This window comes from Leucopleurus acutus (assembly GCF_964270905.1).
Source record: "Leucopleurus acutus genome assembly, chromosome: 2".
In the NCBI taxonomy this organism is placed as follows: domain Eukaryota; kingdom Metazoa; phylum Chordata; class Mammalia; order Artiodactyla; family Delphinidae; genus Leucopleurus; species Leucopleurus acutus.
Window position 1 is genome coordinate 22,536,401 of NC_139143.1, and position 17,043 is coordinate 22,553,443.

General features: G+C 49.8%; 1 protein-coding gene across 3 annotated transcripts in view; it reads left to right on the top strand.

Annotated features, from left to right (window-relative positions):
- Positions 1–3,225: 3,225 nt before the first annotated feature.
- The window catches only part of CNIH3 (cornichon family AMPA receptor auxiliary protein 3), a gene marked incomplete at both ends in the record, with an annotated part of 119,608 nt that continues 105,790 nt past the window's right edge, over positions 3,226–17,043 (top strand). For all 3 annotated transcript variants that reach the window (XM_082833783.1, XM_082833784.1, XM_082833785.1), the window contains one exon: positions 3,226–3,306. In XM_082833783.1, the coding sequence (XP_082689909.1) occupies positions 3,226–3,306 (81 nt within the window). The remainder of the gene's footprint in view (positions 3,307–17,043) is intronic.

The following is a 17,043-nucleotide window of genomic DNA, read 5'->3' on the forward strand; positions in this document are numbered from 1 at the left end:
TCCAGGTAGACAGTGTCAGAATGGAGTTGAATTGTACGTCACCAGCTGGTTTCTGAGGGTTGCGTGGTGATGTGGGAAAATCCTCCACATTGGAATTGGGTGCAGAACACTTTAGCTGGTCACTCAACATCTATTTCTAATCACTTTATTCCTTGTCTTCCTACACTGTGTCATAGCCACTTTTTTTTTTTTTTTAAGACACTGCCTTGTGAAAGAGTTATTAATTACCTCAGCAGTTAGACTGGGACCCTTGTGGATCCCTAACGATGCCCACAACATATGGGTACTAAACAACAGTTGTTGAATAAATAGTAACCGCCTGGGGTTCTTATTTTCTGAAATTGTACCACTGCAGTCACCTTTACTGAGATACCATTCTATAACCAATAAAACTAAATAAAGCATGGCTGAGGAAAGGGCAAGATAAATAGAGGCTGTGATATGGATGGAGACTTGAAAGTCAGAGTGGTAGGATAATGAAAATTTCTTCTGACGTAGAGACTTCTGCTGCTGGTAATGCTGGGCTAGATCATTCAGACCAATCCTCCGACTGAACACAATTTTAAAAGCTGGATGAAATATAAAAACATCTTCTTAAAAGCACCAAAGACTCAACAAGGGAGTAAGAAATTACTGGGGTCAAGTTCTGAGAGTGGTTGGGAATCTAGAAACATCAGCCTAGCACTTGGGGTCACTTTTGCCCTAGAGGCATTTGCTAATCTAGAACAGGTGGCTGAGAGGCTGCTTTTAGTGCTTTGCAGGGTTGGAGCAAAAGCCAGAGTCCAAGGACCACCAAGACTTGGGACTTGAAAACCCACTCGCTTTGGCTTGGGATCCAAAAGGACTGTTGCAATGTGAATAAGGGTGAACCATAAAAAAACCGGCCCTTACACAGACCACAGTCAATGGGTAGCCCACGAATCTCAATCCCTGAAATTGGACTGAGGTAATTCTAGAGTGTTCATTTCCCCTAGACACTTGGTAAATGAAGCAGAAAATTTTCTTTGGAGGAAGATAACATCATCTCAGACCTCAAATTTCCACAAGAACTTTTAAAAACAATGTTTGACATACAATAAAAAATTACTAGACAGATGAGGTGCTAGGACTCCGGAAGCAAGAACCAGCAGAAACAAAGGACAACAGATCAGCCTTAAAGGGACTCCAAATATTGAATGGTCAAATTTCCCTTTGAGATTATCGTATCGTTTTGGTGTTACAAAAATTTATGCAGTATAATTACAACAATTAAAAGAAATAATTGATATCAAGTAAAAAGCAAAAATAGAGCTAGAAAGAAATATACCAACCACTTTTGTGTTAGTGGTGTCTGAGGGTGGTAAATTATAGCGTTTGCTTCATCTTTTCCCATCTGTGTATTTGCAAATTTTCCTTAATGAAACTTTATACTTGGAGACATACTTTGGTGAAAGATAAAGTGGCAACAAATATAACACAGAGCAGGGCTGAAATCACAGGTATGCAACCTCTACAGTTGCGGGGCGTGGGCCGGGGGAAGTCCTGTACTCAGAAGGGCCTCACCCCTGGTTTAAAACTCTGCCGGTTGCTATCTTGAAATTCTTAATATATATATCAATACATTTAAACAAGAAGCCCCACACTTTCATTTTGCGCTTGGCGGTGCAATGTAGACCCAGAGGCAATTACATGTTGACCCTTACGCAGATAAGGAAACCGAGATTTAAAGAGGTTTAGAAAGTTGCTCTTAGAACGGAGTCTGACTGCAAAAGCACATGCTCTTGACACTTTAGACCAACACCAATACACACAGAGTCACTGCTGCTGCCTTTCCGGCCCACAATAGTCCTCAAAGTCTAGTTTCCTCATTCCCAAGGTCAGACGGCGGGGGAGGGTGGAGGCGGCGAGTGAAAGACGCTCATGCAGAATTTTTCAGGGATGCGCTGCAAACGCAGCCCGGAGTATTAAATCCACAGCTCGGGAAAACCCACCCGAACAACCCTGGGTTCCAAGAGCTTGTCCTGTGTGCCCAACCAACACGCTTCCAACTCCCTCGGCGCCACATTTCCCACTCCCGAGCAAGTGGCGAGATACGGAAAGGCTCCTGCAGCCTTTAGGCACGAGGTACACACATACCCTTCCGCAGCTTCCCGCCTCCTCCAGACGCACGTGTTTAAAGAGTCCCTGCTCCTCCCCACCCAGCCCCACCTCGGCGCGGCCGTCCTGCCCCGCCTACGCCGCTGGCTTCAAGTTTCCTCGGAGAGGCTGGCTGGCGCAACCGCAGCGGCGGTGGCGACCGGGATCCTGCCTGCGCTTGGCCGCCCACCTTTCCCCAGCCCCGGCCGCCTCAGTCTCCGCCCGCCAAGGCGGGCGTGCTCGGCGGAGCCGGAGCCGAGAGGGAGGGGATCCCCGGCTGCGCGTCTTCACTTCTTGCAGTGGCACAGGCGGCGGCAGCAGCAGGTGGAGCGAGCTTCCGCGGCGAGCAGCTCTTGGTCTGAGATCCACTCCAGCTGCCCGGGCGGGAGCAGGCCCGCTGGGCTGGAGCCCGTGCCCGGCCCGGTCCAACCCCTCGTTTCCGGGGAACTTGTATTACCGAGGCCGGTGGGCCGGGGCCGCAGCAGGGGCCGGGGCCGGGCGCGCCCAAGAGCGCAGGGCAGCCGTGGAATCCGCGTCCGGGACGCAGGACCAAGGGGACCTGGCTCTTCCCGGCTACCTGAAGACCTGTTCTCCAGGGACTTGGGAGCAGCTCGGGGTCTGCCCGGGCACCTCGCTGGACGCTCTCGGTTGGCTCCTGGCTGGCGCGGGAGAGTCCCGAGCGGCGCTGTCGGCTCTCCTGTGTGGCTTAGGCGCGGAAGGCAGGGAGCTCTTCCCTGGGATTCCGGGGCCACGGGAGCTGTTCACGCGGTCCTCCGTGGAGTCCTCGCAGCCCTCGCCGTGTTGTCTCGAGAAGCTCGCCGGTTGACGCTAATCTGCAGGAGTTCTCTACTGATTTGGTTTCTTCCTCGATTTGGGGACAGTTCCCGCCAACGACGCCCGACGCACTTATTTTCGCAAACAAGCAGGAGTCCCAGGTCGCCAGAGCCTGCGGGAATCCTGGCCCCGTTCGCGGACCCTCAAGGCGCTTTCCGCTTGGCGTACCTTTTTTGCCCCCCTTTTGAGGGAGTGCGGTGCTTGAGGGGGACAACGGCTTCCTAGGCGCTGCTTTGTGTGTGGTGGGGTTGGAGTGCGGGCGGCCCCCGGCCGGCCATGGCCTTCACTTTCGCTGCTTTCTGCTACATGCTGTCGCTGGTGCTGTGCGCTGCGCTCATCTTTTTCGCCATCTGGCACGTGAGTAACCGGCAGCGGCTTCTAACTCTTTCCTTTCGCCCCCAAACGCGCCCCTGGCCACCTCCTTCCTCAGGTTCCCGAAGATGCCACCTCACTTTATCCACATTGCGAGTGTGGACGGATGGGAGGCCGGCTGCGGCGCACCCGAGGTTAGACTCTCTGCCGCTCCGTTGTCCCAGGGCGGGAGACGGTTCGCGGCAATCCTGAGGCCGGGCGCGCCTTCGGTGCCCTGGCTACTGGCTGTAGGCGGAGGGACCGCCGGTTTCCGGGGCAGAGCACCCTTGCCAGGGCCTGGCCTTGTGTCCCAGACCCCGGGGACTAGCGTCTACAGCCCCGTCTACCCCGTTAACCTCCCCGGCCGCCTCCTCTGCTGCCCGCGGGAGGCGAAGGAGAAGCGCCACCGTCGGCCCGGCAATTAGTCAAGTAACTATAACAACTAAACATTTAAAATGTCAGCATCTGTGGTGGGTTGCATTTAGACATAATTGGAGACAAAGTGGAAACACGACGGGAGCGCCTTGTAAGAGGAAGTAGGGAGAGGCCGGGCCCGGGGAGCGGAGTGGACGGGAACCAGGTGATGGAGTTCGGCAAGGAAGGCAGCGGGCGGTGAGGACGAGAGAAAAGCGAGGAGAAGGCAAGGGAGACTGGGGAAAGACGGGCGTGAATGAGGCTGTGCAGGGTGGTCACGTAGAGAGAGGTGGAGGAGGGCGAGTTTCCTCCTTTGCCTTACTGGGGTCCGAGACAACCAAGTCCCGAAAGACTTTGCAGGTAGCACGTCTCCGCTTGGCCAGGTGCGCAGCATCTCCGGCGGGCACAAACTTGCGTGCTGCCCTTCCTGGGGCTACACCAGGTTGAGGGCAGTCGTGGTGAGTCCTGGTTCTGCAGGGGTGGTGTGGGAATAGTGGACAGAGTGCTTCTGAAGAGAGGGAGAGAGGAGTGAGGAATGCTGATTCTCTCATAAAGACAGCACAACATTGGCCAAGTCAGTTGAACTCCCAGAACTTGATCCTCTGAGGTTGTTTAAGCTCCCTGGCTTCACCCTCAGAAATTTGGTGGGAAGAATGGTTAAGGTCACACATTTTAGAAGGAGAAGCACCTCAGTGCATCTTCCTGCCCAGCAAGTCAGGCGGCAGGGAAGGATCCCAAGATGAATTCCTGGACAAGGCTCTCTGGCAGGGAGGAGGGGAACCCCGCGAGGAGGAAGACTTCTAATTATGTCACCTTAGGGAAGACGCTTAGGGAAGACATCTCAAAAGTGAGAAAGTTGACCTGGATGATCTCCAAGCCTCCCCTGATGTCTAAGATGGTGTAAGTCTGTGAATCAGTTGCCTTAGGAATCTGGGGGTGAGAGAGAAGGAATTCAGACATGGGAATTTCGGGACTGACCAAAAATGCTGCGAGTGAGAAGTGATGGGATTTTGCACCATCTCTTCCTCTGCACAGGAAGGCTGGGTCTAATCTGCAGTGGAGAACTGAGCCTTGAAGTTGTTGACAGTTGTTAAGGGAAAACAAACCTTTTACCTAACTTAGAATGAACAAGGGGTGCAGAACAGATCGTGCCCAAACAGTGCAGTGGACCTCTACTAATGTGTTTGAAAGGAGCTTTCTGTGCTTCTTTGGATTTGGCGAGGCGTTTGCAATGTAGAAGGCTAACTACCTCTCTTCTTCAGAAATACTTTATTTGCTGTTTCTTTATGTTTTTGCCTTGGCCAGAGAGTGGCAGGTACCAGAGACCTCCATCAAACTGTCAGGCTTGGAGTTCTCTGAATTAGCCCTTGAAGCCAAGCAGGTAACCAGAAAGAATAACTTTCTCTCAGTCGGGAAGATAATAAATAATTCAAGAGCAGGTTAATTAAATGGGTGGTTTGTGCACCTGGTTGACTAACAGACATTTGACTCAAAATCAGGCATTGCTGTGATCCCATGTTGGCCTCTACTCTTCAGGTTTCCAACACTCACCCCCTTGTCTAGGGGTAGCTGAATGCAGTCAGAGGTCCTGACCTCATCCCTGACCTGGCAAGATTCCAGTTTCTAATGATGAAAAGAATTTGTGCTCTTTGAATTCAAATTGCAGTAACAACTCAGTCTCAGCCCCTTTTCCTTTCCTAGTCTTTTCCTTCTCCCTCTGTCCAAATCAAACATCCCAAAGCCCTACTGCGTTGCTTTCGTCGCTGAACATTGAAAGGGGAAATCTGAGACACATTGACGCAATCTGTGTACGCATTGTGTGTGTGGGTGTTGGTTATAGGCGGGTAATTATTTCAACCAAAATTTATGTTGGTCTGTGTTAGACTCTGTGTTTGCTTTCTTTTCAGCTTATATTCCTTGTATATTTCTCGATCTGACGAACCATATTGATTGCTTACTCTATATTGACATCCCAAATAGTGAATTGGGCACTTAACAGTATATAGCAGTTAAAAGACCCACCCCACTGCCATGTCTGGGTTGTAAGATAAGAGGTTAGCACTTTTTCTTATTTAATGGTACACACCTACTTAGAGATAGTAAGAGTAGTTACTATTTATTGAGTGTCTGTAGTAGGCCAGCCTTAGGCATTTACAGAGGACCCCTCAGATGTACCTCCAGCTGTTTACCTGCCTCTTCTTCCCACTGGAGGTCTGGACACAAGGATGGATGTGGCTGGCTGTAGCACAACATTTCTTTCCAGTCTTGGTTTTTACTTTGAAAATTTATCTGCATTTGTTTTCAAATGAGAAGATTTCAAATTACTAATTTATTTTATATGAGCCACTGTCTTTGAGTACATTTGTCACATTTGGAAGACGCAGAATAAAACCGAGGGTTTTGGTATTTTGTTGTGTGTGTGTGTGTGTGGCTTTTCATACCATCAGGCACATGGCCCCTTACTGCCCAGGCAGCCTTTTCATCCTCACAACTGACATTTTACAGATGAAGAAACTGTATCAGAGAGGTTATGAAACTTGCCCAAGGTTGCACAGCTGGGATGTATTAGATCTGAGATTTTAGCTGAGTCTGAGACTCTTAGGCCCGTGTCCTTTTTTTAACCCTAGTCACTGCCTTTGGGTTGTTTAACTTTGATAACAGTGAATAATGTTTCTATCCAAAGGATTACCTTTCTCTGTATAAATGAAATATTTGGAGTTGGAATTTCTGATTGGCGTTGAAACAAGAAGATGACACCAAACATACTATGTATCCTTTTTAAAAAGAGGAAATTCTATTTTGTTTTTTAAAAAATTATTTTTCTGCTTATAAAATTCTACAGGTTCATTGCCCCAAATTTTGAAAGTACAGGGACATAATAAAGGAACAAAATCACTACTAATCTTATCATCCAGAAGAGATTTGGGTGTCTCTTTTTCCAAATATGGTGTATACGTGTATCTTAAAACATTGCATACGGGATGTTTAGAAGAAAAAGTGTTCTAAAGGGTTTCAGATGTGAAGTGATGTCTGCTTCCAGCCAATATAAAATGAACAGTGTTTATTAGTAAGAGCCCTCTCAGCTCCAGCTTGGTTGAGCCTGTTTGCAGACTGTCTCTTTTATATAAAGACAGATGAAACCATTCTTTGGAAAGATCAAAGATTCATACCAGTTATTTCAGGTTAAAAATTTTTTTTTTTATATCTAGAGTCACTTTTTAAAACTCTGAGTTTTGACAACATACAAATAAAATTAATTCCCAATAATATTTCATTGGGTTCCCGGCAGCATTTGCTACTGGAGAGTTTTAACGGGGCCCTGACAGATGATAACAAGTAGTACGTACTGAGGGACAGTTTTGCTAGGTGAAATGTCTTTATGGTTGATCCTTTCAGCCAGTTCTAGCCTGTCAGAGATTCAGTCATAGGGAACTGAGTAAACCTCTCAGTTTCTCAGATTATCCATCTGGAAACAAAAAAGGGTTTACATAAATGATAGGATGCCTGGGGTTGACGATAGCCTGTCCCTTGAGGACCCTCCTTTGGCCTATTCATATGATGCTGAGCTCTTAGCCATGTCTTATCTGGTCTCCACTTTGTGTTCTGTCTGAGGCATCCCCATACCCCCCACCCGCGCCGGTATCTCACTTTGACGTGTGATGTTTGCACCTCCTGCCTCCCCGATTCCCCTCCTCTCTGGTGCCTCCACCTCATTCTCCACTGCCTCATAGCACAGGGGGATGCTCCATGAGAGCAGGGACCCTTTCTGCTCACCATGGTTTCTCCGGAGGCTGGAACTGTGCCTGCCATGTAGAAGGGGCTCGGTAAATCCTCATACAACTTAATGATGAGGCTGGCGATATTCTTAATTTGGCATAGAAAGAGAGGCAAACAGGAGACATTCTTACATATGCTAAAATACAGCCAAAATATAAAACACTAAAAGAGATAGCTAAACCAAGCTTAAGCTTTTGGACTCTCATAGAGCCACCAACATTTCTGTGCGAAGCGTCGGAGGCATTAAACGACTTGGTTGGGACAATCCCTGCTACAGGGCACAGGGACTGCAGACTAAGGGTGGGATCTCAGGATATCTTATGGGACAATGTCCACATCAGTTTGGTGTTGGGGGGGCCTGTCACGGAGCGGTGTCTACCTACCCCTGCCGCCAGTCTCCCACTCTTGCCGTCTCACAGCCCCAACTCCATAGGTAGATTCTATTGCCTCCTGGAAATGTGCATTTTATTCCTCTTTGCAAAAGGAAAGACTTCTACCCTCTTGGATCTAAATTCTGCAGTTTTTTCACTGTCTCGCTCACATCTTACCATCGTCAACTCTGCTCACTCCAGCCTCCCACAGACTCCCGAGACAGCTCACATGGCTCTCTTGCTGTTGTGCACATATGACCTTGCATGAGGACACACTTTCACATGTGTGTGCCTGGGCTGTCTACGTGCAGGAGAAGCAGATGGAGGGCAGGGCCCTTACCTGTCCACGTTATGCATTTGCAGAGCTTAGGAGGACACAGTGACCACGTGGGGAGCGCGTGGCTGGTGGTTCTCAGACTGGCCGTGAAAGGAGGAGTGAACGTCCCATCTTTGGTAGCCTCGTTTGGCTTGGGAACTCAGAACTCACCCTTCAAAGAAACGAGGGAGCCTGTGGCTCTGGGCTGTGGTGGCTGGCTGTGGGGGCAGTGCCTGGGAACTGGCCCGGCTGGGTGGCTGTCCGGCTGGGTGCTGTGGGTGCTGGGTGCACTGGCAGCTGCTCCTACCATCTGCTCCGACACTCGACTCGGAAGGGAGAGTCAGCGCAGTACAGCTTCCGGGATGCAGCGGCCAGGGTCAGGGCCGGGTGCCACTGTCAGAGACAATGGCTTCGCCCTCCGGGGCTGGCCACCACCACAGGCCTCGGCACTCCTGTCTGTGACGGGGTGCTGAGAACAGAACCTTCATCACCACCTGACTCCGAGGCCATTGTCCTAAATGAACAAGTCCAGTGCTCTAGCTAAAGGGTTTGTAAGGGCCTCAGTTACATACAGGCCTGGAGAGACAGAGGTTGTGCAGACGCTAATTCAGCGTGTGTTGAATTGGACTGGGTGTTCCTGTCCAGTCTCCGTCAGTTAATTACTCTAGCCCAGGTTGAGACTCAGCCTGCCTGGTCAAGCAGTCTGTTTTCTCTAGTTCTAACCTGTTGCTACCTTTTGCTCAACCTTCTCTGTGTTGCCCTGGTTACCTGAGAGAGAAAGTGATTTCACCTAGCCCCGCAGTTTCTACTTTGGGCTGTCTCTGGCTCCTCTAGTTTTTCAAATTGATTAAAAAAAAATTTTTTTTTAATTGGGTAAAGTAGACATAACATAAATTTGACCATTTTAACTCAGTTTTAAGCGTACGGGTCAGTGGCTTTAAGTACATTCACATGGTCGTGCAGCCATCCCTCTCTAGAACTTTCTCATCATCCCAAACTAAAACTCCATATCCATTAAACAATAACTCCTCATTCCCCCTTCCCCTCAGCCCCTGGCAACCACCTTTCTACCTTCCATCTTTAGGAATCTGACTACTCTATGTACCTTATATAAGTGGATTTATACAGTATTTGTCCTTTATGTCTGGCTTATTTTACTTAGCATAACGTCCTGATTGTTCATGTTGTAGCATGTGACAGCAATTCATACTTTTTAAGGTTGAAAATATTCTGTTGTGTGTATGTACCACATTTTGTTTATCCATTCATCTGTTGGTTCCACCTTTTGGCTGTTTTTGTGAATAGTGCCGCTGTGAACATGGGTGTGCAAATATCTCTGTGATACCCTGTTTTTCATTTTTTTGGTGTATAGACCCACAAGTAGAAATGCAGGATCAAATAGTAATTCTGTGTTTAATTTTCAGTGGCTCCTCTGATTTTACAAGCAGGAACTCTCTTGGTCCCTGGTCTTTGCTGCACCAACTCTGCCCTTTGTTGACCCTCTGGCCCCTGTGCATTGCTTCTCTCTGTGTTCCTCTAGGATGGACCAACAGTAGGGTCCCAAACATCCCATGTTTATTTGCTTGCTTAAATATCTGGTCTGTTTGGCTACATCACTCTGGAATCCTCAGGTCTTTTAGGTGAATAAAATAGTTACGGAATCTTTCTTCAAGTCTTAGCATTGGGTCCTAGCTGTCAGAAGTTATAAATCCTCCTTAAACAGATTTTACCGGAGACAAATCTTGCGGTTTGCCATCATCCCTTGACCACAGTCATTTCTTCCAAGGGATTTCATCAGGAAGAGCTAGCAGTGTTTTCCAAGATTTGAGGCCTGAGAATGTTTTGGGTATGTGAGAACTGAGAAAGGCACCTGACATTGAGAACGAAGGGATCTTGTGCAAAAATTCGTTGTTGTTGTTCGTTTAAACCATTGCATTTCAGCTCTTGAATCAATGGGAGGCCCAAAGGCCTAGCACTTCATTCGGTGGCTGCCAGGGAGGCGGACCAGGCAACCTTACCTGGGCCGCAGAGGAGTCAAAGACTCAAGTTCGGGCTTCCCTGGTGGCGCAGTGGTTGGGAGTCCGCCTGCCGATGCAGGGGACACGGGTTCGTGCCCCGGTCCGGGAAGATCCCACATGCCGCGGAGCGGCTGGGCCCGTGAGCCATGGCCGCTGGGCCTGCGCGTCCGGAGCCTGTGCTCCCCAACGGGAGAGGCCACAACAGTGAGAGGCCCGCGTACTGAAAAAAAAAGAAAAAAAAAAAAAGACTCAAGTTCATTTCTGCTCCTAAGCTGGGGACTGCTGGGGCTTGGAAGTGAAGCAGGTTTCAGCTCACAGGGAGACAGTTTGGAGGATGGCTTCATTTCCTAGTCTCTTTAATCTGCCTTGGGTCACAAAAGTGGTTTTAAAAGACAAGCCAGATTTGTAAAAATGTCATTCACACACACGTGCACACAATTAACACCACAACGAAAAATACTCCCCAGCCATGCAAATCCCACACTTTCCTGGCCATAAATTTTGGGAGGATGGAATTAGCTTTTCTCTGTCTCTCTGGGGTCAGGGTGGGTGTAGGACGTGGGGCATCCCTGTGTGTCCATTTGCAGTCCACACGGTTGGGGTTGAATGCCTTAGTGGGAGCAATTAACTATGCACTCTTACCCAACCCAGTGTCTGCTTCTCACCACGCAGAGGCTCGGGGCCAAGGGCCCCCACCTGTGTCTGCATAGTCTGCCCTTGAGGACAACCAACACCTGGGACTACTGGTGAGCTGAGGTCGTATTTCTGTGATGCCGTCTGGCCAGATGGAGCCATGGCCCCTTGTCCTCTGCAGTGTCTGTAAAAGCTGTAGGTCTGTACTCAGGACATGTTTCCAGCTGAATGACACACTGATTACTTTTCTCTGGATGCCTTTCCTTTCTAGCGAGGAAGAAACTGCAGGCCAGGCCACTGTGAATCCAAGGTTCATCCCCCTCTCTCCGTTCCTTAGCTTTCCCATTCACGTTCTTCTCCGGTTTTGGCTTCCCATTTGTATTGTTTCCTTCCCTGGCCAGCGGCCTGCGCCCAGAGCTCCGCTCCCGGGCTGCCCAGCAGGTGCTCCGGGCTGGCTGGCATCTGTGGTTGTTGGTGAGTCCCTGGCATTAGGGATCCCAGGCCTTGACGGCTCTCTTTCCTTCCTTCCTTTTCCCCTTTTTCTACTGCTTCCTTTTCTTCCTTTTCCTCTGCATGTATCTTAGCTCTGCCGGAGGCCACACAATATTACTTAGCCCAGCTGGAGGGCCTGAGCGCTGGGAAGTTAGCTGACACCACCTCCCTCCCCCAAGGCATCTAGAACTGTGGGCTGATATTCCCAGAACATTAGTTTTAGGTATCTTTTCTGTTTTTGTGTTCACATGGTCCATTTTGATGATGGCATAAAGCTCTCCTGCTGAGGAAAAGTGCAGGGGAGGAGAGCAGAGTCTTGGAGCTGACTTTCCTTTTTTTTTTTTTTCCTTATTGGCAACTGATTCATGAACCCTAAAAAAAGAGTTGATAGCAACATAGCCAGCTAGCGATAGCAGTCCAGATGGTCCCCTATATAATAGAGACATTTGTATCTTGGATAAAAAAATATTTAAATGTGTTCTGTGAACCTTATTGAGAAAGGAATTAGCAACAACTGCATTCAAGGGCTGTGGGTATGGAAATAGCCAAAAGATTCTAGTCCCCCTGAATGCAAAAATGAAGAAATGGAAATTGGGAGGTGTCAGGCTGAGATATGGGGGACTCCAGTGCGGGGAAGATGGGTTTGGAACACATGGCACTGCTCTTGTCTGTCAGCCTGAGGTAACCCACCCTCGGGTGTGTCAGGGGAGAGGGGTCCAGTCTGGTCGTGTGTGTGTGGAGGTGGAGCTACATGTCCGGTCTGTGTCCACCCAGGCATACTGCCAGCTGTGGAGGCTTCACAGCAGCTGTAGGCAGACCAGGGCCAAAGAGAACAAATTTGCGCCAACGGTCTCTAAATTTTACGTTGAACAGATATACAGATGCTGCTTCCCATCTTCCTTTCTCCGTTCACTGGGAGATGGTACAGGCCCAGTGAATCCACGGGCCGGCCTGAAATCTTCGTAGAACGTTTATTCTCATTGTCCTGTATCCTAAGCGGGCCATCGCGGGGGGCTTGGAGATTTCTTGAGAGGTGTTCTGAATTGCGGTGGCATCAAGCTTACGTTGGCCACTTTGGAGGATGGAGGGGGAGGTGATTAGTAACAGTCACTGAACTGGAGTGTGTGAGGGGCCGTGCGTGGGGAAAGCCGGCCTCTTAGAGCGCGTGGAGTCACTGTCTGGGGTTAGGGGCAGGGACCAGATGCTGAGAGCGTAAAGCCACTTCGTCATTACCGGACTGTGACTTATCCCGCGATAATTCTGCTTGGAGGTTCTGGAGAGTGATGAGGAAATTGAGCTGAGACCAACCAAGCATATGTGCTGACTGGAGAAAAATGACTGGAGAAAAATGTGTTTGGGCTTGACATCCTTTTCTCTCATTGGTTGGCAGTTTTAGAACCAAAAGGCCTGCCCTAGAAAGGGGCTGACAGCTAATGAGGCCGATGAGCTGCTGCTGCAGCAGCTCTCAGCAAGCTGCCCTGGGCTTTAGACAAGTCCCTGCATCTCTCCGGGCCTTTTGTTTTCGTGTGTGTAAAATGAAGATGCTGAGCCAAGTGCTCCTGTCCAGCTCCAGAATTCTGTGGTCCTTGCATTGCCTGCTATATGCGTCTCATCCAGTGCTTGCTACGTGCATCTTGTATTTCTCTTCCTTTTCTCTTGTCATAGCTTTTCTTTTCCAATGGCCTCCCTGGGCATTCGGTGTCAGATTTCTGTGTAGGGAATGTACTGATTAAGGTTCTTAGAAATCAGTGCAGGCCACCTTAATCGAAGAAGGAATTATGGAAATAGAATTGGAGTGCTCCTAGAAGGATGGAAAGCCTGGGAAACAAGACTTGCAGCAACGGGATAACCTTGATTTTGATTGCTGCCCACTCTGTCTTCTGTCCCTGATTCTCCTTCTAAGGATGGAGAGTCTTACGGGCTGAGCCTGGGTCAATGCCCCCTGTGGGTTGTACCGAGTGGTGGGTAGAAGTAAGACAGGGATCTCCAGGCCTCCCCGGTGGAAAGACAGGCCCCTGGGTTTACCCTCCCACCAGGACTGTGCTCAAAGGGAGAGAGGTAATTCTCCAGAAAAAATCAGACCGGTGTAGGAAGGGGGCATGGTTGTTGACTGACCAAAAAAATGACAGATGTTCACTACTTGAGCTCTTCAGTTTAACTGTCACCTCCCCTGTAATCGGAGAAAGCAGAATTTTCTCGAAAGCAAAGCTTAACTTGTTACCACAGGCCCTGTGATGTGTTTTCCCAAGGGAGTTGCCGGAAAAGCTCTTATTTATCTTCATTCTCAGCTTGATGAGGAACAGCTGTGCTCTGGCCAGGAGGATGGACTTACTGGACTCCCGGTCCTGAGTGTGTTTCCCCCACTTGAGTGACGACTGCCCACTGCCCTTTGTAAAGTCTCCATCTTCTCATCCTTAAAACATTCCACGGAGGCAAGGTGAGGGAGCCTGCAGCTTTTACAGAGGCCACTGGATGACAGCTTTGCAGGAATTTAGCAAAGTGCATGCTACCCTAGAAGGTGGAACAGCAGTTGTGTGAATCAAGAATAAGAAAAAATGGTGTCTTGCCAGTTTGGTGTCCTCCAGGCTATTTAGCCCCAAATTCTAGAGCGCACGTGGTAAAGTGAAACCCAACTCTTCCTTTTCCTCTTGGAAAAGCAAACCCGTACCCTCAAATTCCCTCCTCTTTCTGAGAAAGTCCCCCACTGCCCCTCATCTAGACTGTGCTGAGCAGATCTGCTCAATTTCCATTCCCTGCTTCATACAGAGCCCGGGGCAGGGGACTCCCTCCCAAGCCCTGTCTGAACCACTTAATATGACCCCTCTGCATTCCTACCAGGAGTCACTCTCTTATAATTAGCAAAGTTGGCAACTTCCACCAGTGTACAGAGTAAGTTATTTTGCTTACTTTGACAACTGAGGCAGCATCAGTTGTCTCCCGAGGGGAGAGGTGATGTTATGGCTCAGAGCTATGCCGTGTGCCGGCACCTCTGTTAAAATTAGCTCCTCCGTCATTCCAGGGTTGTCATGAAGGAACCAAAATGAAGTTTGGTGTGGCAGGATTATTAAAGCCAAGGGAGAAATGACTCTAGGACCAGCATGGTGTTTTCAAGAGGTCAGTCCCACTGAGCCACAGGGAGGCAATCGAAGTGCTGGGCCTGAGACATTGACCTTGGAGAGAGAACGCCGGCAGCACCACACCGAGAATTGGCTGCTGGAGCTGCTTCTTAGTCCACGTAGTCCCTCAGTTTTTCAGTTTTTACTTCCTTATATCAAAACACCAAGTGGAGGGCTTCCCTGGTGGCGCAGTGGTTGAGAGTCCGCCTGCCGATGCTAGGGGACACGGGTTCGTGCCCCGGTCCGGGAAGATCCCACATGCCGCGGAGCGGCTGGGCCCGTGAACCATGGCCGCTGAGCCTGCGCGTCCGGAGCCTGTGCTCCGCAACGGGAGAGGCCACAACAGTGAGAGGCCCGCGTACCAAAAAAAAAAAAAAAAAACCACCAAGTGGAATATCTTTTTCAAGAAAAAAAAATCGATAAAACAAATGAAAACCCAAGCTAGTAAAGCGTCTGGGGTCCAGGCTCAGTCAGCTGTTAGGGAGCGTGGGTTGCTGTGCATTGGCCCACAGCACCCTGCACTCTACTTCTTCTGGAAATGAGGCCGAGTTGGATGGGTTAGCTTTACGGTTTGCTGATTTGTTTTCTTTTTATTGACTTACGTTGCTGACAGAGGACAGAGTCGTATAATCGTATAGTCCTGGAATCCCGACACGTAAGGCGACCTAAGATCATCTGGTCTGTCTTCACGTCTGGAATGAGGTACTTGAACCCAGAGAGGCGAGGTCATGGCTGAGCCCAGAGCAAACCTCTAGGTTTCCAAATTCCCCTGCCAGTTGCTTCCTCCAGTCCAGAGGGGTTTCATCAGGCAACTTGTCGTGTTTTACAGCTACTGAAATAAAGAATAAAAATATATCTTCTTGACCGTCACAGCTGTGCAGACTAAATCTTCATACTTCCCCAACAACTCACTATCGGATTTTGTGACATTTGGTTGTTTTCTAGATGGAGCTAAAGAGAACAATGTTGGTTGAATTAAGAAAAGAGGGACATGTAATATTCCGGCAATCTCCATATTTAATGTATTGCATAGCTCTGAGGAAGATGTGTGTTGAGGGTTGTTTCAAAATTTTCGTTTATTTACAGTGCTTTATCTTTGAGAGGTGCCTTCTCCCCTCGTGGACAGAGGTTTCCATTTGCGAGGCCCGGACGTGTGGGTAGTCCAGATTCAGGGTCCTGATTCAGGACGTGTGCAGCACCCGGTGCCCGTCCCCAAACCACGTGACATGTCAGTTCACCTCTCTTTGGGTTGCAGTGTCTTTAATCTTCAAACAAGTGGGTCTTTTGTTCTCCCTGGTGTCCTGACTTGGGGGTCACCTTCTTTCCTGCAGCTTTCGTGCAAGATGATTTGGTCACACATCTTCAGGGTCAGGTCTCGCACTGGCCCCCCGCCCCAGCCCCTTGCCTTGAGAAGGTCTTTGTAACTGTCAGTGGAGCCACACCGTTCCTCCCTTTTGTCATGGCGTCTGTCCTCTGACTCAGCCTTAAAGGACACAAGGTCATAAGCTAGGCGACGGCTGGCTTGTTGCCCACACTGTGGCTGTGTAACCACTGCCCTCTCAGGTGGGTGTGGACAGCGCTACGGTGGTGTGTCCTCCACCACTAGATTTTCAGTTGATCCCTTTGGCCAGTGAACACCTGCCCTCTGCACCCCGACTCCCAGTCCCTCCCAGGTGCTCTCCTCCCTGCCAGCAGCACGTGCGACCCTTGCCTTGCAGAGGACAGTCAGATGCGCTTGTGATTTCGATGCTTTGCCAATGGATGAATAAGAAAGACATACAAAGCAAGTGGCATTTCCGGTTTAGTATAGTGACTCCAAGATAGAAACCCCGCTTTGGAGTGAGATGGGAAGAATGCTTCGCAGCCATGTCTGGGGAGAAGGTGCCAACCTGCTGGTGGACGAGGCAGGGCTAACCTGCGCCTTGGACCCGGGACCCGCGAGCGTTGGCCCCGCTCCATGAGCTTTACGGTCACTCTGGGTGATGCTGAACCACCTGGGAGACGGCGGGCGGTGTCTGCAGAGGATGCAGGTGAAGAGTTGAAAGCCACAGGGAGATGCTGGAGGGACACAGGATGGTGATGGGGCTTCAGCCCAGCCCCTGCCTCCAGGCTGGACAGGGTCCGCCTTTTGTGGAACCTCTGCGAGGCTCCACGGCCCGCCTCTGCACTCTGCCCGCCAGGCTGCTCGTCCCAACGGTCAGGTGGATTCTCTTCGCCTGTTGTGGACCCTTCTTCCCTGTGTCACGTCAGGCCTGACGTTCTGAATCTGGGCTCTAGAACTCTCCTCCCGTTTGCCTTTCCTGACTTCACCAGCCACATTCCACTGCTCTGGGCCTCACCCTCCTGCTCTGTGAAATGAGGTGGCCGGGCTAGTGTCACCCCGAGATGTTATTTCTCAGAAGGGTAGGGGCCGGGACTCTGTATTTTTAGAAAGCTCCCAGGTGATTGGGACATGCAGGCAGCGTTAGGAAGCGGAGGGGGCACTGGACCGGGGATCTCCCCGACGGTCCATGGCTCTTTTGAATCTTATTTGCGAATGATTCCTTTCCAGGACAACACGTTAAATAAAGTGAATCACCTTGTCATTCCTTTACTCTCAGTTTGGT